This window comes from Notechis scutatus, chromosome 3 (genome assembly GCF_049901735.1).
Source record: "Notechis scutatus isolate UNSWTSFEM ecotype Mainland chromosome 3, rNotScu1.2, whole genome shotgun sequence".
NCBI classification, from domain to species: Eukaryota; Metazoa; Chordata; class Lepidosauria; order Squamata; family Elapidae; genus Notechis; species Notechis scutatus.
In genome coordinates this window covers 104,183,845-104,200,747 of record NC_142011.1, presented here as the reverse complement: position 1 = coordinate 104,200,747, position 16,903 = coordinate 104,183,845, and the positions used below count along the sequence as shown (strand labels likewise).

The following is a 16,903-nucleotide window of genomic DNA, read 5'->3' as shown; positions in this document are numbered from 1 at the left end:
CCACCCCATTACAGTGGTGCACATTCTAACAGTTTCAAATGAATATAAATCATTTGGCTTTATTTGACTGCCTCATTATTAATCTCATAGGAATTTTGTTCCCATTTTGAAATCAAATGTGACTATGTTATGTATCTTTGGAAATTTCCCCTTTGTTTCCCATTTCTTTTGTGTGTGGTCATTGTTTCCATTCATTTTAAGAATATTTGTACTTGGCATTAGATTTTGATGTCACCATGTAGGATTTGGGACAGAATTGCTTTCCTTTTGATTTTTGATCATCTGTTCTAAATCATAATCACATAAGATATATAAGAATTTTGTCTGTGCCACAACTTGGCACTCATATTTAAAAATATTTGAAATTATCTATTTTATACTTTGCCTTTTTTAGCCTCTTGATTTATTTTTCTATCATAAGATTACCTTCCATATTTTGGTAGAATTGAAAGAAGATAGTGTATTTCTACTGCCAAATTCTACTTATATCTGCCACTGTATTTGAAAAGCTGGAAGAGAGTCATTAGAAGAGAATTTGAAGTGTTCTCAGCTCTTTTGTTTTTTCTAATTTATAATCATCACCATGCGTTCAATGCCCTTGCTGCATATTCTAAATATTCCTTACCTTTCCAAGGCTGGAATTATGTTTATTTACCTTTCATGGAGTCTTAATTTAGTTGGCAATGTAGATCTAAAAATATATAGAAGATCAAATATTTTTTACTACTGTTTAAAATTTTCTGACTGAAGTACCAGTAGTAATAAATGGTTCAAGGGATAGCTTATGCCAGTCACGAGATATCTACAATGCCATTAATTAATTCAGCTGTTTAGCAATCTTCTCACTTATACCTGCTTTTTTAAAAACTGAGAAGCGTATAAAGACTGTTTTTCAGGGGCTCGTAGAGAAATAAAAGCTTATAAAGAGAAATAACAGAAGACTTTCTTCTACTTCCTCTTGGAAACCAAATAAGGAAAGACGGGAAGTTGTCTTGCATGATTTAGTTCTGAACAAAATCTCTGTGGTTCTTACTATTTAGATAGCAATGATGTGAGTGCTTGTTTAGAAGTAAATTTTGGATAAGCTCTATTACAAAGACGAGATAGAAAAAGGAAAATAAAATAGTTTAAATGGATCTAGAACGGGGTGTCAAACTTGCAGCATCACATTGTCACATGACGTATCATGACTTTTTCCCTCCTTGGTAAAATGCGGGTGGGCGTGGCCAGTGCATGACACATCTGGCTGCGGGCCGCAAGTTTGACACCCCTGATGTAGAATAATTAGAGTTTAAATAAATTAAAAAAACAAAGTTCCAATAGTAGCTTTATTTACCAGCTGACAAAAGCAGAACATTCTCTCACCAGCATAGCATGTTTAACTATTATCCCAAATATTTTGCCTTATTTTACTTGCTAAGCTATGTGCTGCTTCTTTGAAAACTTTGAAAACATATGCCATCACTTTGTATGGTATACGTTTTGTAATTAAATTATTGATATGTTAATTAAATAAATTAGGGGCATTTAGCTATGAACCTCAACACGTGTATTATTTTTAAATAATGTAGTTGCTGTTATTGATGGCAATGAGTCCATATAGGATGTGGTGATAAATAAATCAGTAAATACATAAATGGTATGAAGAAAGGGAGCAAACAGTTTTCTCTCTCATAATGCCACAACTTGAAGTCATCAAAGAAAACAGATGATTAGATAGAAATGCATAATGAGAGCCAATTTGGTTTACTGGTTAAGATATCAGGTTAGATCAGGGGTCTCCAAACTTGGCAAGTTTAGGATTTGTGGACTTCAACTCCCAGAATTCCTCAGCTAGTCATGCTGGCTAGGCAATTCTGGGAGTTGAAGTCCACAGGTCTTAAAGTTAGATCCTGGGTTAGATCCTGGGAGACTGTGAATTCTAGTCCCACCTTAGGCATGACAGTCAGCGGGATGATTTTGGACCAGTCACTCAGCCCAATCTACCTCACAGGTTTGTTGTTGTGAGGAAAATGGGAGGAGGAATGAGTATTAGGTATGTTTGCTGCCTTGAGTTATTTATAAAAATAATAAAGGTGGAATATAAATAAACAAGCTTTGATTTACTGTCATATGATAGTAATAGGAATTATCATGGTTGGCTTCAAAAGTAGATAGACTATATCCATAGCAACTAATGATGTGGATTGTATGGAATGTATGTCTTCAAAAGTTACATGCTTCTCAGTATCAACTGCGAGGGAACATCAAAGGGAAAGAACTTTTATATCCTTGTGCTGGTGCTTGCAGTTACATTGAAATGCCCATATAAAGCATTTTGTTTATGCATGGCAGCTAGGAGTACTATATATATTTTGTAGTAAAATGGAAAAAAGGAAGAGTCATGTCTGAGTCTCTAAGTTTCTATCAGGGTAATGATACTTGCTCTATGTACACCTAGGTAAAGAAGCTGTGGTCTTTGCATCACAAGATAAATAGGACATCAAGCACATTCATGGACACAACTATGCTATTTTTTTCCAACAATATGGAAATTGTTTCCTATTACTGTTATCCTGATGTTCCCTGGTGATGCTCCTCTTTACCTTCTAAATTCAGACAAGATCAGCCAAGTGTTGCTACCTGCTGAAACTTTCCATATATTACTGAAATACAATTCCCAGCATTCATCACAGTTTCAAAAGGTTGGGTCAGCCTGCTGGGAAGTGTAGTTCAGCAAATATGGAGAGTCAGCTGACTCTCTGTCCTGATCATTAAGGGAACATAATTGCTGAAATTAAGCAAGTGTGCCTTTTAAATGTAATTTATTGCAGAATTTTAAATACAGAGAAAATGATACGTCCTTTATTATAAAGAAAAGTTGCTTAGTTAACTCTACTAAGTTGTTCATTTTGTATATGTTTGAGTTTCATCTTTTACTTGATAGGTGTGTTTAAAATGAAAGGATCAAATGTGTGGCCACTGATAAGAATCTATCGAGGGGGCTTTCTTCTGATAGAATTCCTTTTTCTCCTTGGCATTAACACATATGGTTGGAGGCAAGCTGGAGTGAATCATGTTCTCATCTTTGAGCTCAATCCACGTAGTAATTTGTCCCATCAGCATCTTTTTGAGGTAAGTTCTTTAATTCAAGGAGTTTTACATGTTCCTGTATTATTTTGAAAAGCAGGGCTTCATAAATTCAATTGTACAGATAATAGCTAAATACGTACATTGTTTTAATTATTGGAATTTTTTTTCTAAGATTTTTCTTTAAAATGGAAACATCTCACATCAGTGGCCTTACTGACTAGATAATTCAGCATCTGACCACAAAATTCTACCCATAGAAGTTTTTGTGTTAGATAATGCTATAATTTAAATATTGGCTATGACTTAAAATTATTTATTTATTGATATGTTAAAATTTATTTGTTGGCCATATCATATCCAATGACATTGGATGGCTTACAGTATAATAATAATAGAAATGTTATTACTGTCCTCCCTTTCTGTTTTGGAAGTATTAAATATTTTAATGGATTCCCATTAAAATTCTTTTTTTAAAAAGGCTTTATATCAGCAGAAGTGAAATGAGCTAATACTTTAATTGAAAAGGCATTCTATAGGTACACTTACTATTATAATCTAAAACATCCTGCACTAATTTACTGAAATTTAAATGGAAGAGTGAGAAGTGTTGTATTAATATTTTCTATACACAGGTAATCCTCAATTTACCACTTTAATTGAGCCTGAAATTATGGTAGTAAATCATGGCAGTCATTAAATGAATCTCCATGTGACTGCCCAATTTTATAAACTTTTTTGTAGTGGCCATTAAGCGAACCCTATGCTTGTTAAATAAACCAATTTTAGCCAAAAGGCTTTTTTTTTTTTTGCCAGAAACCAGAAGTAAACATCACTTTCTGGCAAAAAATTCTGAAAATTGTGGTACACTACAAAGGGTCATAAATGTGAGCAGTTGCCAAGTGTCCAATATTTGATCATGGGACTGTGGCTTGGGGGGGGGAGGGAAACCATTGGAACTTCAAAACCATGTTGTAAGTAATTCTGGAGATGTTTGCCGTAACTTTGAACAGTCACTAAAAGATCAGTTATACGTCGAGAACCAACTGTAGAGGTGAGATAGGTAGCAACAGTGAGATGGGCAACATATACATTTAATAAATAAAATAAATAAATATAATTTGGTTCTAAATGATATAAGAGTTTAAAACTTAAACTTAGAATTTGAGTTGGAGCTGAAATAAATTAATATGTAATGCTGAAGTAATATTGTCCTCATATATATTGTGTCCTGCCTTATCTGCACATAATTGCTAAATTTGCATTTTTTAACAATATAATCTTTCTAGATTGCTGGATTCCTTGGAATGCTATGGTGTCTGAGTCTGCTAGCATGCATATATGGAGATAGCACTGCATTTCCTATGCATGCAAACCCACTTATCTTGTATGGATTTATGCTGCTGTTCCTTATCAATCCTACAAAAACCTTTTACTACAAGTCTCGATTTTGGCTGCTTAAACTCTTGGTAAGTCAAGATCTAGCTAAAATCCATCAGCAAATGACAACCCCACCACTCTTCCTATCAAAAATATTATAATTAAATATTCTCAGATTTTGATAAATGGCCTGGCTCCATTGCTTATCTATAGGTAATTTGTACATTAAATTTAGTCAGTGATATCTTTATTATGAACAGCAAAGGCTAAGTTGACAGAGTTAGAAAATTTGGGACTGAAGTCCCGCAACTATGTGTTTGATAGCACAATCCATGCATTAGGCTATTTTATACTGTTGTTGCCTCATTTTATGTGGTTTATATGTAAATCAACTCTCTGTTCTTTCTATAAGATTTCCATAGGTGTTAAACCTGTATATACTTTGAAAAGAATGATTGCTACCAAATAGCATAAATGCCAAAGTTTCTGAATAAAATTCATTGTAATTATGTTTTGGCAAAATGTGTAGTTTGTGACTGGAGGAATCTAAAAGATATGTGAGGTATCTAAAATATCAGCAGCAAATCCCACTTCAGGCATGAAAACTGGCTGGGTGACTTTGGGCTAGTCACTCTCTGTCAACCCAACTCACCTCACAGGGTTGTTGTGGAGAAAATAGGAGGAAGAAATAATGTATTTTTGTTACCTTGAGTTGGTTACAAAGTAAAGAGGTAGGATAAAAATCCAATAATAAATAAATAAATAAATAAATAAATAAATAAATAAATAAATAAATAAATAATCATCTATCCTCTGCTTGTTTGTATTGTGTAGATCTTGGTGTTGCCATTTTAGCTGTTGATGTTCTAACTAAACATGCAGGAAGAATTATAATCTAAGATAAATGGAGCATGAAATGGCTTAGTTTGAGAAACACATAGCTGAAGGCAGAATGGACTGCGATGTAAAAACATCTGTTTTTACTATTTCTTCCACACTTGCAATAGTGTGCGAAAGCAAACATTTCCACCGCTGTCATCTTTAATAGTTTTCCTAAACTTGATGTTTGGAGATAACTTAAAAGTATTTTATAATCCATTAAAGAATTCTATAAAATTGTTAATGTCAATTAATATTGTAGTATTACTAAACTGTTTCCCTATTGAAATTAATTACAAAACTCTCAATTATAATATAGTTTTAATTTGAATGCATGTAAAATGCATGTAAAATGAATGTAAAAGAAGATTAGAATACAAATTCCCATTCCAATATTATCTTCAAACTTTCTGTTTTTTAAAAAAAAATAGTAAATTAGTCAAGATGATCAAAGCACTTTAAAAGTTAGATACATCACTTCCCTTAGTCCACTGTCTTTGGTCATACATATTAAACCAGTGGGAGTTTTACATTCAAAAAGCTAGGACATTGGATTGTTGCATTCTGTTCATTAGGACAAACCGAGGTCATAATAATTAGACATTCTATTTACATTCTATTGCACTGAGAAGTCCTTTTGTTTCTATATCTGCCTTGTAAAATTAAATGATAGAATAATTTCTGTAATGCAGTTGTGCCATTTAAGAGAAAATGTTTCAACGTTTGTGGTCTGAGTTTTACAATGTTATATTTGATTATTTTTTTTTGGTAGTTCCGGGTATTTACTGCTCCCTTCCATAAGGTGGGCTTTGCAGATTTTTGGCTCGCTGACCAGCTTAATAGTCTAGCTGTAATACTTATGGACCTTGAATACATGATCTGTTTCTATAGTTTTGAGCTCCAGTGGAAGGCTAAAGATGCATTGCTGAAAGATACAGGTATGTCAATGAGAAGAAATTTGGTAACTGCTATATAAATTGTTGTGTTTGAGGCAAAATTGAGCTTTATTTTTCCAATGCAACCATACAGTCACATTCATTATACACTAGACAACACCATTGTCTAGTGTATAATGAATTGTTTGAGATATATTTCCTTACCTAAATGGAGAAACAGAATGATCCAGGGCTGGCAAAAATGTAGTGGGAGCAGGAATGACTTCTGAGTTCCTGCCAGCTTCCCCATTGAGTTTCCTTATGGGAATCAGGCAGGGAGCATCAGAATTCTTCTTTCCTCTCTCCTTTTCTCTCCTGCTCCTCAATGAGGGAGGGAATGGGGGATTTTGAGATTAGCTAGAAAATTGTCACAAAACATTGGAAATGAAAATTATGTGACCTCAGTAGCAGTCCAGCAGTGCAGCAACAGCCAGTACCACTGAAGCAACCTTCAGCAACGTAACTTTCCCATATTTCATTCCCTTGGGAGTAATGGATCCTGGATTATGGATTCTGTAAATTAACCTATTTGAGGTATCTTAGTTAAAAAATTGTTAATTTATGATACTCTCTTTCACTTAGTTAAAGATCATGTCAAGAGAGTTTTAGTAATATTTAGTATATAGATATTCAATATCTCCTTTACTGGGGATGGAATAGGATGGAAATAAAGAATTTATTTGCTAAGTTTTCATTTTCCAATATTCTCTTATCTCTGAACACATATATGTTATATGTGCCTGTGTACTTTAAGATATTGTTGAATGTTAACTGGAATTGTTTATTTGTAATTCACAATATCCTTTTCCTAGAGATTTCTTACCTTTTGAAAGTTTTTTTTTATAGGCCTTCATATTTGCAACACCTATGCTTACGGTGTGCGTGCAGTTGTTCAGTGCATTCCTGCTTGGCTGAGATTTGTCCAGTGCCTGCGCCGATATCGTGATACTAAACGGGCCTTTCCCCATCTGGTTAATGCTGGGAAATACTCCACCACATTTTTTATGGTGACATTTGCAGCCCTTTACAGCACCCACAAAGGTATTATTTTGGAGTCTTTGCTGATAAGTTCAGGGTCTCTGTTTTTAAGTGCCAGCTTATTTGAGATTTCTCAGAATTACTTACTTAACTTTATTGGGGTCATTATCCAGCACAAAATTTCAAAGAATTGTTGACAGTGTGTTTATGAGTCTCAAGTACTCCTTGGTTAATGATAGCAGTTGGAATCGTGAACTCCATTGCTCAGCAAGGCTAAATGACTACACCAACTTATGACAGCAGTTCCAGCAGTTTCAGTTTTGGTTGTTAGGCAAAACATCATGCGATTGCCATTTGTGATTTCCTGCTGGCTTTCCCAATGACTGCTTGTCAGAAGCTGATAGTGGAGGACACAAATGGTGATCCAGTAATTGTGAGATGCTGTGACCATCATAATTGTGAGCCCCCTAATTATGATCATGTGACCACAGGGATACTGTAACGAATGCAGCTTCTAAGATTGGTAGTAAGTCTACTTGTTCAGCTCTATTGTAACTTCAAAGTATTGCTGAACAAATAGTCATTGGCTGAGAACTATTTAAGATATTTATGGTGAATTTCTACTGAATAAATTGAGTAAAAAAATTAAGTTATTTTTTTTCCATTCTGCTATGGAACTTAATGAACTGAGCAGCAGAAATAAGTGAATCCTCTGTTCTCACGTATTAAAACAATTGTATTTTTGTTATAATTCAAGGCAATCATATCATTTCAGTTCCTATCTTCCAAATTAGTGCATAAGTTTTGTATAGTACTTATCAGTGCATATGCATAAACATGCACATGCACTAATACACCCACACATATAAAAAGACACTTTTCTATTCCCACTGGAGTTTGCCAAATTTTTAATGATAGGAAGGATATCATCATTATCATCATCTACTTCATTTATTAAATTTATTGTTTGCTTAGTCCAAAAGAATCTGGGTGGCTTATAACATATCAAAATTAAAACAGTTAAAAACAGAACTTCAAACATAATAGAATAGAATAGAATTCTTTATTGGCCAAGTGTGATTGGACACACAACGAATTTGTCTTTGGTGCATATGCTCTCAGTATACATAAAAGAAAAGATACATTCGTCAAGAATCATAACGTACAACACTTAATAATAGTCATAGGGTACAATAAGCAATCAAATCATACTAGGAAACAGTCAATATAAATTGTAAGGATACAAGTGACAAAGTTACAATCATACAGTCACAAGTGGGAGGAGATGGGTGATAAGGAGTGATGAGAAGATTAACAGTAATAGTAGTGCAGACTTTGTAAATAGTTGAACAGTGTTGAGGGAATTATTTGTTTAACAGTGAGAGCTTGGACCAAAAACAACCCAGCTACAACAATAGAAGAACACAATAGGAGCTTCACAAACAATCAAATCCCAGTCTTAGGAACAGAGCCAGGTCTTAAAGAGCCTTCTGGAATCCTAAGAGAGTGAGCGCCATACCTGTCATGGAGTAGATGCTATTCCAGAGGACAGGAATGTGACAGAAGACATGCATCCTTGGTTCCATAATGTGAAATAAGAATGCAAGTACCATAAATATACATACAAGAGGAGTAATAAAATTTGTTTTAAATCTGCTAGGCCTGTAAATTGATTCTAATTGTTTCCAATTAAATCAATTAAATCAATTGCTCTGTTTATACAGTCAGTGCCATTTTTAATGCCTCTTAAGATTTATGCAAATGTATTTTTATTATAAACAAAGACAGTTTAGTTCATAGAATCTGTAATATTTCAAGAAGTATGTAGTAATTACTACCCTTCTGATACCAGTACACTAACCTGCTGCATGAAACTGAAATATATCATTGTCTGATGTATGTGAAGAAAAACAACCAGTTCTAGAAAAGTACCTATTGATCACACATACACAGGCACACAAACACACAGAGCCCGAAAAAGAAATATATGCAAAATGATAGGAAATTGCTTTTAAATTATTAATCTACAGATTGAGATATCTGAACCATTGTGTTCCCACATCTATGTGGAAACCACAGTGATTTCCTTTTGCTGTTTTTACAGAAGAATAAAGCACTTAGTCCTTTAGGCAGTTACAGCATCTTTATCTTCCCCCCACCCCACCTGTTTCAACTGTTACGCCAGTCAAGAGGTTTAATACTATTCTAAAATATATGCTGATTTATTCACTTTTGCACATATTTCATTTATATGTAAGAATAGAAAAAAAATCTATTTTTCTATTAAATAATAGGAAAATTATTCCCCCCAGTAAACAAATTTTCTTCAGTTGATTTATATTTTTTATAATTTTTAAGATAAACGTCAGGCTTCATAGGGAACCCTAGATCTTCCTCCCAATTTGATGGTAATGAAGAAGAATCAACACTTGAAAAAACATAATAAAATCCAAATGTTTACATGCAAGTTTGAGGGTATTTGCATCAACATTAACAATATTGAAAAGACGTTCTCCTTCAGGAAAAGCCAGGGTGAAAGGAAATGGTGGATCCTGCTGCTTGAAGACATATATGAAGTTTTAAGAGGAAATACCCTACTTTTTCCTTACTTCCAGAAACATAAAATACTGGTGCCTAATGCAGCACACTCTGAAGAACCCTGGTCTTCAGAAAGATTATCGAAGAAATGTAGGGAAAGAGTTTGTATCAATTACACTAATATGTATAGTATGTCAATAGAGAGAGAGTGATTTCTGGTATTGCAGATTATTATTGAATAGTATTTGAGACTTTAAAAAAACTATTTTCGGCCATCTTGTATCAAATTCATAGGCAGTACATTTTTATAGAGGCCTACACAGAAGTAAGTTTCATTTGTTTTAGTAAAACTTTACTTTTGGGTTAACTAGGTAACAAAGTAAAGCATGAAAAATGATTAGAAAAAATTATATGATTAGATAAAGAATACAGTTTCAAATATCTGCATCACCTTCTTTGCTTTTTTCTTTCTTTGCCTGGCTTGTTTATGAGATCCTGAGAAGATTTTATATAGTTAGAATTATTCGGACTTCTGGAGACAACCCAGAGCAAAGAAATCTAATTCCAGAGTTGCATAAATGGTTATATAGTACTTGAACATTCTAATAAAAAGAAAATAGAGGAAATGTTTTCAAGACACGATAAAATTATAGTCAGCAAAAGTGAACATGAATTAGAAATTGTTTAACATATGATAATAAATGGCAAGGATACAGCATGTGAAATATTTTTTCTGTGAAATAGAATTTTCACTTCTCTTTGTACAAGCAAGTGCCCAATATTCATTCTTCATATGCTTGGATGTTATCAGACCTCAAGAAAATAAGTAGTCTGATTTTTCTAGATGGCCACATTTCTCTATTATAGTCTAGCATCACCTTCAAAAGAAATATTTATATTCCAATATAAAACAAATATAAGTGGTAAATAATTATGGTATCAGAATTCATTTATTTAAAGAACACCCAACTGATCAGATGACTCTTGGCTGCGTCCATAAGTCAGAGTCAACACTAATAGAAATCAAAACATGATTGTACATATCCACATAGTTGAGCATGATAGACATTTTCTCAGCAGAATTCTCAATTATCTCAATGCTCAGAAGGAAAGTCAAGTCTTCATGGCTCTATGAAAGGCTAATAGAGTCGGGACATCTCAACAGAAGTGTGGGACGGAGACTCATTTCAAAGGGCAATGACAGCAGCAAAGGAGGCATATCTCATTAGTTGACATGCCGCCTCAGAGAAGACCTGGCACATTCCCATTTTATGTAACCTGGTAACTCATAATTCTTTATTTTTTTTATTATTCTGGCTAAAAAATAATGCTTGTGCATTTCTCTTATTACTGCATTGTGGTGAGTTTGGCTGATATTTTGGATCTTTACATTGCCATTTCCTCACCATTGCAATATCATATCACCAAGGCTGCTTTTTATTCAAAAAAATATTTGAATTATTGCCTAAAACTAACACAATTAGTTTGATAAAGTCTTTTGTAAATTTTAGCTTCCACTCTATAATTTTTAATTTGGGCTTTCAAAAAACTTGCATAAAAGGCTTGGTGTAAAATTAGCATACCCAAAGATGTTATGAGAATTAGTTAAGCATGTGGCTATATGTGAACAATGTTATAGTAATCAGGAGATTATATCATTTATGTTTCTTTCTATTCACTGTGAGGTTAAACTTACAATTTAAATAGATTTGGAATCAGTTACAACTCAAAAGGATTAAATCCCTTTCAGATAGCATTAAATCTTAGGAAACTTTCTTCTTTAGGAATGACTATTGCTGTCTGTTAAGGAACAATTTGATTTTGTTATAACTGAAATTCTTTTTCTTAAAATGCATCTTTCAAAAATGAGTTTTAATTTTATTTTTCTTTCCTTCGTCTTTTGTTTAAGCAAAACTTAAATGTTAAAACTAGTTTAGAGATTAAAACATGCCAGATTAAACAAATATTCCAAGGCATTGATATATAAATAACGGGGTGGGGGGTGGGGAGCATAAAATGTCAGGATGCTACCTCTTTGGAATTTAGAATTGAGGTGTGTTTCTGCAGGATATTCACTTCAAGGCAAAGAGGGATGGGGGAGGAAGCAGTTCACTTACTGTCGGAATTCTGCCAAAGTGGAGAGGTGTCATGGTTGTCATGGTAACTGAAGTATTCATTATTTTTTTAAACCTTCCCCATTACTGGCCTTGCCTCTCCTATGCTCTTATATGCCAGTTGCTGATTTCAGGATTTCAGGAAGAAGTGAGGGCACTAAGCTTAGACTCTGGAAATGAATACTACTTTGTGTGGATGCTGCTTCAACATATTCCAACTTTTTTAATGGGTTTGTTTTCCTTCATTGATTTTTTAATGTTGAAATTTCTTGCTGTATTCCAAAGACAGAATCCCTAGGGGACGAAGAGGGCCAGCAATTAAGTAGGTGTGGAAATCTGTGGGATGAAATAAAGAAATACTCCATACTCCACCTGCGTTAATCCAAGGTTCCCAAAACAGAAATAGATAAGAATGACTTTCCTTTCATTTTCAATAAGAATTTACCAAATTTTTGCCTATTTCTTTATGAATGAGTCAAAATTGACAGCTCTACCATTCCTGTTCTTAGGTCTTTTATGCATGCTTTACTTCCCAGTTTAACTCTGAGAATATGATAGCCTAATCTGAAATTAAATTGAATATATCTTGGATATATAAAGTTTCTGACTTTGTAGGTGACAGTTTCTACAATATAATTGTTGATTCGGGCAACCTGTAGCACTTAATTTTAAAAATAAGGCAAATTTTGATAACCTCTCAGTTTCTTGGTCTCACTATCATGGTTCAACATTTAACAGAAACCACAGTGGCTGACCCTCCCAGAAAGCTTATCATAGCCGTTGTGTTCTGTGCCAGTTTTAGATAGCACACAGCATTGATTATTTTCCTCTCAGTTACACTGAGCAGAATATATTGTTTGCCTTTCCTAGATAATCTAACAGTAAACATTCATTGGCAGTAAATCCAATGTTAACAGTCTGTAGTATAGAAATGATTCTGTATGCATTGAAGCTATTTTATACAACGTGTATAAGGTAGTCTTTGTTTAATGACCACAGTTGGGACTGACAGATCTATCACTAAATCGCACAACTGAAACATCACATGACCACAATAGGTTTATGACCTCACTTCTGCCACGGGTTGCTAAGCAAATCAGGCATGGTTGCAATGCAAGATATCACATGGCCGTAACTTCCAATTTCACCGCTGCCTTCTCCAATTGATTCTGTTTGGTACGAGCACATTGTGTAGCATACAAATGGCAATCAAATGACTATGGGATGCTGCAATGGCTGTAAATTCCTGTTGGTGAAGTGTCCGAATAGTGATCACATGATGGTGAGGATACTGTATGGTCATAAATATGAGATAATAACTTCAAATGGCCACCAAACAAGGCAGTTGTTGGTAAGCAAGGTCTACTTGTGATGAGAATTAGAAGAAAAAATCACGTTATACTTTGTAGAGGGAACATTAGGATTTGTGATGCTGACTTGTGCTACCTTTTTGCCATGTTAAAATAGCCAATGTAAACTATACATGTATTCTGTTACACTTGAGAGACAATTGTTAGCTTGAGGAATACCTCCATTTTTGCATCTTTTTTGTCTTTTACATATTTCAGAAAATTAACACATTTTGTGTGATTGTTCAATATAGAAGAGTGAAATTTTTATTGCAACAACCTTCTGACAAATCCAGTCCTGCAAAATAATTGCTGAGCAATGGCAGCATGTAAACCTGTACAAAAAAGTACACTCAGATGCAATTTCCTATAAAACTGTTTCTCATTTTCATGAAGTTAATATATGCCTAATTTGGGAGAATTACCTAGGAAGGAAGGCAAAAATGCTGCAAAAATAAAAATTCAAGTTCCAGTAGAAAGGAAGGGAAAAGGAAGTTGAAGATTTTTCTTCATGGAAATGATCCCATTTCTACCATAAAAAAAGATGAAGCAATTATAAAGGAAGAAATTAAAGGAAGCATAAATGGATGCAAACATCTCTACTGCCTTCTTGGGGACTGTCAACCTCCTGATATGGCTGCTAAATCCTGTGTTCAGTAAAGAAATCTTTCCTTATTTCTACTACCATTAAAACCATTAGCAAGTAAGATAACAAGAAGAAAACAGCACAGCAACACAGTTGCATTTATGGCTATTGGCTGTATCCTAAGGTTGGGTGACCAGATTTTACAACAGTTTCTAAAAACCAATAGTTACTTCCAGTGTTTGGCAAAATCACACCCATAGCCACCAATGGTTTGCTTAACAACTGCAACATTTGTCTAACAATTGCTAAGGTTGTTAAACAACCATTGCAAAAAACAATGAAAATTATAGTCATTATGACTTACAACCATAATGGGCAGGCTCCATTACAGTTGTAACTCAAGGACTACCTCTGGTTCCCAGAATTCTAATCACAGGACATCTCTATTATATCAGTTACTTATTTAATTACTAAATATTACGTTATTAGTTTTCAGATCCATTGCAGCAGACAAAACTAGTCCATTAAACTAGTCCATTGCAGCACATAAAGTTGTTAAGAAACACATTTTTAAAATGTCAAACAATTTTATGTTCTTTTATTTAAAATATTTTGTGAAACATGAATAATAACCATATAAAATGAATTAAATATGCAAATCATAGCTAGAAATGTTACAGTAAAAATTTATTATACCATAGGAATAGAATGAAATCCCCCAAATTTCATACAGAAATCCCATAGATAAGATTCCTTATCTTGTGGCATTTTAAAAATTCCTTATCTTGTGGCATTTTAAACTGGTTGACGGGAATTAAACGTAACAGCTTTTCCTACATCTACTGTATTTTATTCAGAATGTTGATTTAATTTCAAATGTTTTTGTACATGGAAGTCCTCAAGTAGAAATTCTGTTTTTTTTTAATACAGACATAAAAAGTGCATGTACCACGACTTATTTCAACCAATAAAAGAGAATTGTAGTGCTTGAGGGTTCTATTTGGAATACCAATGTTCTGATTTTCTGAACAGCATTGAAAAGAAGTGTTAGGATTTGCTAGTAGAAATTGAGATATAATTGCTTGCCTAAAGCAACATCATTTTGGTACATCTCCTGAATACCAATGAGAAAAAACAATAGGGAATAAAGGTGATAACTGAATACTAGAAACATGAATATTGAGTGGGGTTAAGGGTATAATAGGCAAAGATTCAGAAGGTGAGGCTAAATGGTTCAGGAATAGATACCTTTTATAAGATTTTTCTTGGGAATCTTTCCAATTTCTTTATTCGTGGTTATATATTTTTTCAATAGTTGCACTGTAGAAATTCAACAGAACACAGAGTTTCCTAATCGCTACTGAAGATAGTTGTGGCCTAAGGATCCAGTAGAATAAAATGTTGATTCTGCCAGAATAATTAAACCGATGTGTCTCCTTATTCTTTCTCAATGTAACTTACTCACTTTTGAAAATAATTTAAATATGTGTGGAGAATGGATCCTTTACACATTGAAAAGTTTTTGGAAGACAGAAAAATGTTGGCTCTCAAATGTTGGTCAATTTCTCTCCCTGGGAAATTGACAAAATTTGTGATAACATTTATAAACGTATTTTGTAAAAGTTACAAGGAGTGTTCCTATGATCTTGCCTTTAAGTTCATATTTGTCTAGCTCTTCTTATTAAATCCCTTTTCAGATGCTTCCTTCTATATTTGACAAATTTTCCTGTGAGCACTTCAGACACATTTGATTGTAAGGCAAATAGTTTGCATTCCATGAGGACTAGGGTATTATCAGTGATCGATACAGATTCTTTCTTACAGCACATGGTTCCAGAATTATTTACTTTTACATAAGAGTTCTAGAATGGAAACCCAATATTAAATATGTAATACAGTGACCAAGTGAAGCTCACCTTATTTTTCAGCTTTCATTTTTGACATTTCCCAAAAAGACAGGGTCTGAGATCCATAGGACAAATTAGTTTACTTTGTTTTAGTTTCTAGTTGCATCTAATTAAATCTGTTCATTACTGCTAAACTATTCTTTTATAATTGATCTATATTTTGTCACCTTCAAAGGAAGAAAATGAAAAGATGTGTGCAGGGCTTGCATATAAACGTAAGCTATATTTTAAATTTAGCTGTATGACCAAGAATGAATGCAGTGCAAGCATCCACCCTTCAATTTTCTTCTCTGAAAGAAAAAAAATGCAGCCAATAATAGCAATAAAGCAGGAATAAGTATAATTATGTTTATATTCATAATAGTGGTAGGTAATAGTGGGTGTGTTCCATACTAATTATGTTCCGCCCCTCTCAGAATAGACACACTGTATGATGGTTTAGCATAATGTGTAAACCAGATATTGTGGCTTAAAATTAGTTGTAGATAGTTTCTAAATAATTCTACTTCATGCTAGCATTGTTTTAGTGGTTTAGCAAAGCTAGTTTTATTTTAAACTGTAGCTTCTGACTGCTTTTTAAAAAACTATATTTCAGTGAAGCTTTTATTGCTCTCTATATACATATAGAGAAGAAAAGCTATTTTGAAATTCTGGCACTCTGCATTGGATCACTCAATTGAGCACATAACCATATATTATAGTTGATCATTAAGTGTGATTGCAGCTATTAGCATTCATCTTTAAAGTTTAAGGTTGTTACATTATGGCTAGAAACATTCTGGTAGTAAAACTTACATGTTGAGCAGATAAATAATGAATAAATTATTATAAATTATCAAGACAGTAAATATGCCAATTTATGAAAAATGCTGCAAGATCTAATACAGCGTCTTGGTCTGTTTCAATGGAACAGGCACATTTGTTACTTGAAATTTATGATTACAAAATCAAAAACAAATATATTTTTACACATAAAATTCTATCATAACTCCCCAATTATTATTATGGGTAATTTTGCTTTAGGATTAGATTACCTGTAGTCATCAGAACACTTCCAAAAGTTGATACTGAAAAGTAATTCTGAATGAATTAGAAAGATATTGTTTTAATATGTGGGGAGGATTAAATACATTTAGATTTTGTCCTGGCACGTTTCTTTATCCTTATT

General features: G+C 33.5%; 1 protein-coding gene across 1 annotated transcript in view; it reads left to right on the top strand.

The window, feature by feature from the left end:
• XPR1 (xenotropic and polytropic retrovirus receptor 1) overlaps positions 1–16,903 on the top strand; it is a 92,529-nt gene that overhangs the window by 57,430 nt on the left and 18,196 nt on the right. Inside the window, exons 8-11 of the mRNA XM_026669235.2 lie at positions 2,927–3,114; positions 4,359–4,538; positions 6,101–6,266; positions 7,110–7,304. Coding sequence (XP_026525020.2) covers positions 2,927–3,114; positions 4,359–4,538; positions 6,101–6,266; positions 7,110–7,304 — 729 coding nt within the window. The remainder of the gene's footprint in view (positions 1–2,926; positions 3,115–4,358; positions 4,539–6,100; positions 6,267–7,109; positions 7,305–16,903) is intronic.